General features: G+C 36.5%; 1 protein-coding gene across 1 annotated transcript in view; it reads right to left on the minus strand.

Moving 5' to 3' along the window:
* The window catches only part of LOC106883862 (NEDD8-activating enzyme E1 regulatory subunit), a 29,980-nt gene extending 29,423 nt beyond the window's left edge, over positions 1-557 (minus strand). Inside the window, exon 1 of the mRNA XM_014935000.2 lies at positions 425-557. Coding sequence (XP_014790486.1) covers positions 425-498 — 74 coding nt within the window. The 5' untranslated portion in view covers positions 499-557. The remainder of the gene's footprint in view (positions 1-424) is intronic.
* Between the last annotated feature and the right edge of the window lie 4,004 nt (positions 558-4,561).

Raw genomic sequence — 4,561 nt, forward strand, 5'->3', positions numbered from 1 at the left:
AAAAAAAAAAAAAAAAAAAAAGAAAGAAGTCTACGTAACAATCTATCTATTACATCATATCATATTTAAGTGAATTCTCAGTTACTACCATTAAACTAATCATTCCACCCGCAGAGTCGAAAACGAAATGTAAATTCTTCGCAATATAATCCTTAAATAAAAATGTAAACTAAGATTTTTTTATAGCTATATATGTATATATATGTATATACAATATTCACTTGAAATTTATATGTCAACAATTCAGTAATTATCAAGAATAAATATGTAAGCAATGAAGTTTGACAAAAGATAAATATTTAATTGAAACTTAAATACTATAAAGAAACCGCTTCCAAAATATAATTGATACATTGTTAGACAAATAAAGACAGTTGGAAGTTCTTTTGTTTAATTTGGAGCCTATCAGATATTAATGTCTTACCGTAGCTGACGATCATATCTGTTCACATTGACTTTATTATCAGAGGTAGGGCTGGCCGCCGTCGTTGTTGCCATTTTCAGAAGATTTCAAAATGTTCCTCTCTCAAAACAAACGAAGTCACATTTGTCATACAACTTCCGGTCCGGTTTTGGCTTATCATTAAGGGGACATCACTTGTGTTTCATGACTCAGACACGAGAATCACTTCAGATTGCAAGAGTTACCTCTCTTGAAAGAAATTTAATAATTTCCTTTAAGTGATCGTTTAATTATGAACTTATTGTATAAATTGTTCAGGTGCACTTACAGAAACAAGAACAAATCATAGCTTATCATTCCGGCCAGTTGTAGTGCATCTGAGCTCTGTATACAATAAGCTCAGTGATATTTTAAGAATAGTGATAACATCTGTTGCGTTTATGTATTTCTGCAAATTTCATAATGTGAAATCATGTGTTGAAACAGATTTGTCAAATTTGGAAATAGTCATATTTTGCCAATTAAACAACACACGTATTATATATTTGGTCTTCATTCTAGCTCTTTCATCATTATTTTAGTTTCTTTGTCAAAGCTCTTTCGTCACACATCATTTGTGTTATTCATTTCGTCACGCATAGCACTTCTGTCATAACATTTTAAAATCTTATCTTATAGAATCCCAAAATTCTTTCCACGGCGCCCTGGATAAAAAAAACAAAAACCTTATTATTCTAAGCCCCAACTTGAATAATACGGTATAACTTGATTAAATTATGGACAACACTCATTATCTTAACAAATTGACTTTAATTATAGCAACAAAAGAAATATTGTATCTTTTCGGCTGTTGTCACAGATTTGGAAATTTTAAATTTTAAATGAAAAATTTGAAATTTGGTATATTGCTATCATTTTTCAAGGCCGAATCTGAAGTTGGATTAATCAATTCCCAGAAAAATTAAGAAAAATATTTCATTGGTTCAAACTCTGATCACATTCGACATTTTTTTTAGCAGTAGAAAGGTGATATCTGTCCCTCTAAACTTGTAAGCCTCCACTTAAGTCCACCTGTAGCATTATCTTTCCTACATCACTTTACTGTTCAAATCCTATGCAAACCAATTTCATGGTAGGTATTTTTTCCCCCCTGCAAACATGAACACATTGAAATACAAACTAAACTGCGTCGGGATTCCCAGTCTGGAGGATCCTGAAAATATGCTGACTGTACTTCCTACACTGAATTATAATATTATAATAAAACATCTATCGTTTACTCCGTAGCATTTGTAGTACATGTGAAAATGTCATCTGTTACACACACACACACACACACACACACACACACACACACACACACACACACACACACACACACACACACAGAGGGTAAGGGTCATGAGTGACCATGGGATATTGCACCTCGAGAGTTCCCCTCCGGGGCACAAGTCCGAGCCAGGTTGTTTATGGAAGACTGATGTTATCCAAGGGAATGGTAAAAACTGATATGGCTTGGCACCAATGACGTCGCAGCTCATTTCTACAGCTGAAGGAACTGGAGCAACGTGAAATAAAGTGTTTTGCTCAAGAACACATCACGCATCCCGGTCCGGGAATCGAACTCACTACCTCATAGTTGTGAACCTTATGCCACACACACACACACACACACACACACGTCTTCGAGCCGTAGGACTCAATAGGTCGGTTTTCTAGTTTTCATAGTGTAAAAGTGACCGAGATCACACCATTCCCCACTGAACAGGACATCAATACCGCTAAACATTCCGCCTGGCGTGCTAACGATTTTGCCAACTCGCCGTCTTCTATAATTATATTGTATGTTTCAAATTTCTGAAAACTGAAAAAAAACAATTTTGTTTAAATAATTTTATGATTATGATTAGCTTGAAGCTGAAGAATAACGTTCGTGACTTTGGCAGAGCCTCCGAAACCAAATGACGGAATAAGCAACGCGGCCGCTTTAGTTGACAGCAGGAAGTTGTTAGGGTTTGGGTTAGGGTTAGCATGCTAGGATAACATGTTATGATAATGGTCTGAATGTTTTCCAACAGATAAGGTCTAATATCAAAGAAGATGTATAGTACAAAGCACCCGACAGTATTAAAGACAATTTTCGTGAAAACGATTCCATTCACAAAGCTTTTATTGATCTATGGCATTATGAAGTACAGAATATTATTTGAGGCTGCAAAGTGTCCTGGTCTCTTTTGACCCATTAGTAAACATTGGAATAATAAATTTGGAATAATAAATTTGATACTATTTATTATAAACGAGATAAAAAATAAAATAAAATTTGTTGAGAATGTGCGATAGCACAGGATTTAAGGGAGGTAATTAAAATGTTGACACTAGTTATTTCCCTTGTACTAAAAACTGTTCAGAGCAACGTTAACATATTGAATGCAGTTAGCGAAAAATTTGGGAACTATGGTCGCTAAAAGGCCCTCAGTTATATTTCTTGAATGTTTATTTTTTTAATAAAAAGAAGGACACATCTTCCTATAATATTTACGTTGACTTTTTCTTTCTTAAAAGAGATAAACATTAGATAGATTTGTATATCTTCTAATTAGTGAAAACTTTTCAGAATATTTGTGATTATAAATGTCGACAAATACGTATATAGGATAATCCGAATGTACAGACAAAATCTGAAAATTGTAGCGGTACCGTTTTTATATTTTTAGCTGATAAACTTAACTTGTTGCCTTAAAAAAAACACCACTTGGTTCCTGAATACTTTTAGCGGAGAACATACTATTGTAAAAATTAGAGCCCAGTTTCCAGTACAGAGACAATTGGCTGCGAACTGGCAGAGTCGACAGAATGTTAAATAGAATTCCACTATTTGCTGCGACTCTCTGCTCTTTGACTTCAAATTTCACTGAGGTCAAATTCGATTTTCATCCTTCTGTGGTTGATAAAAAAAAATGGTAGATTGGCGCAGTTGTAAGAACGTCGGACCGGATATCATGTAGTTTCATTCAAGCCTTGTGGATTCCACGGCCTACATAAGTGACAGATATAATAGATTACCCAGTTAAGGAACAACCACAGGTACTTTGGAAGCCTTTAATGAAATTTCCTGTGCTGCAATTAAACTTTCGGTTTCAGAATACATTCTTCCCTCCCACAAATCTCGGAGTTTCTGCACAGGGTGAGAGACATTGCTTTGTCTCCAGAATACATAAAAAATAATGCTCTGTCTTCTCACTAGTTTCAGAAGCTCCGAAGAAAGCCATGGGACACTGTCTCCCGTCTTCTGATAATAAAAATAAATAAAATAAACAATGCACATTTAACCAGCTGGCGTAAGCAACATTTGAAATATTTAAACCCTATCAGGCATAGCTGTGTGGTAAGATGCTTGCTTCCCAACCACATAGTTCCGAGTTCAGTCCCACTGCATGGGACCTTGGGCAAGTGTTTTACTATAGCCTCGGGCCGACCAAAGCCTTGTGAGTTGGTTTGGTAGACGGAAACTGAAAGAAGCCCGTCGTGTGTGTGTGTGTGTTTGTATGTGTGTGTGTGTGTTTGTATGTGTGTGTGTGTTTGTATGTGTGTGTGTGTGTTTGTATGTGTGTGTGTGTGTGTTTGTATGTGTGTGTGTATTTGTGTGTGTGTGTGTGTGTGTGTTTGTATGTGTGTGTGTGTGTGTGTGTTTGTATGTGTGTGTGTATTTGTGTATCTGGGTTTGTCCCCCCCAAACCATCGCTTGACAACCGATGCTGGTGTATTTACGAACCCGTAACTCAGCGGTTCGGCATAAGAGACCGATAGAATAAGTTCTAGGATTACAAAGAATAAGCACTGGGGTCGATTCATTCGACTAAAGGCGGTGCTCCAGCATGGCCGCAGTCAAATGACTAAAACATGTAAAAGAATAAAAGAATGCATGGATGGACCTAGTTGCGGTACATGAAGTAGATACAGGAGTAGAATTTGAACCTAAACAATACCAGTTGCGTACTGGGGTCGATCTAATCGACTGGCGCCCTCCCCCAAAATTTCGGGCCTTGTGCTTAGAGTAGAAAAGAATATTTAACAAGGCGAGAGTCGGCGAGCTGGCAGAGACGTTAGCACGCCGGGCGAAATATATATACATATACATACATATATATATATATA

The sequence above is a fragment of the Octopus bimaculoides genome, chromosome 1 (assembly GCF_001194135.2).
Source record: "Octopus bimaculoides isolate UCB-OBI-ISO-001 chromosome 1, ASM119413v2, whole genome shotgun sequence".
NCBI lineage: Eukaryota > Metazoa > Mollusca > Cephalopoda > Octopoda > Octopodidae > Octopus > Octopus bimaculoides.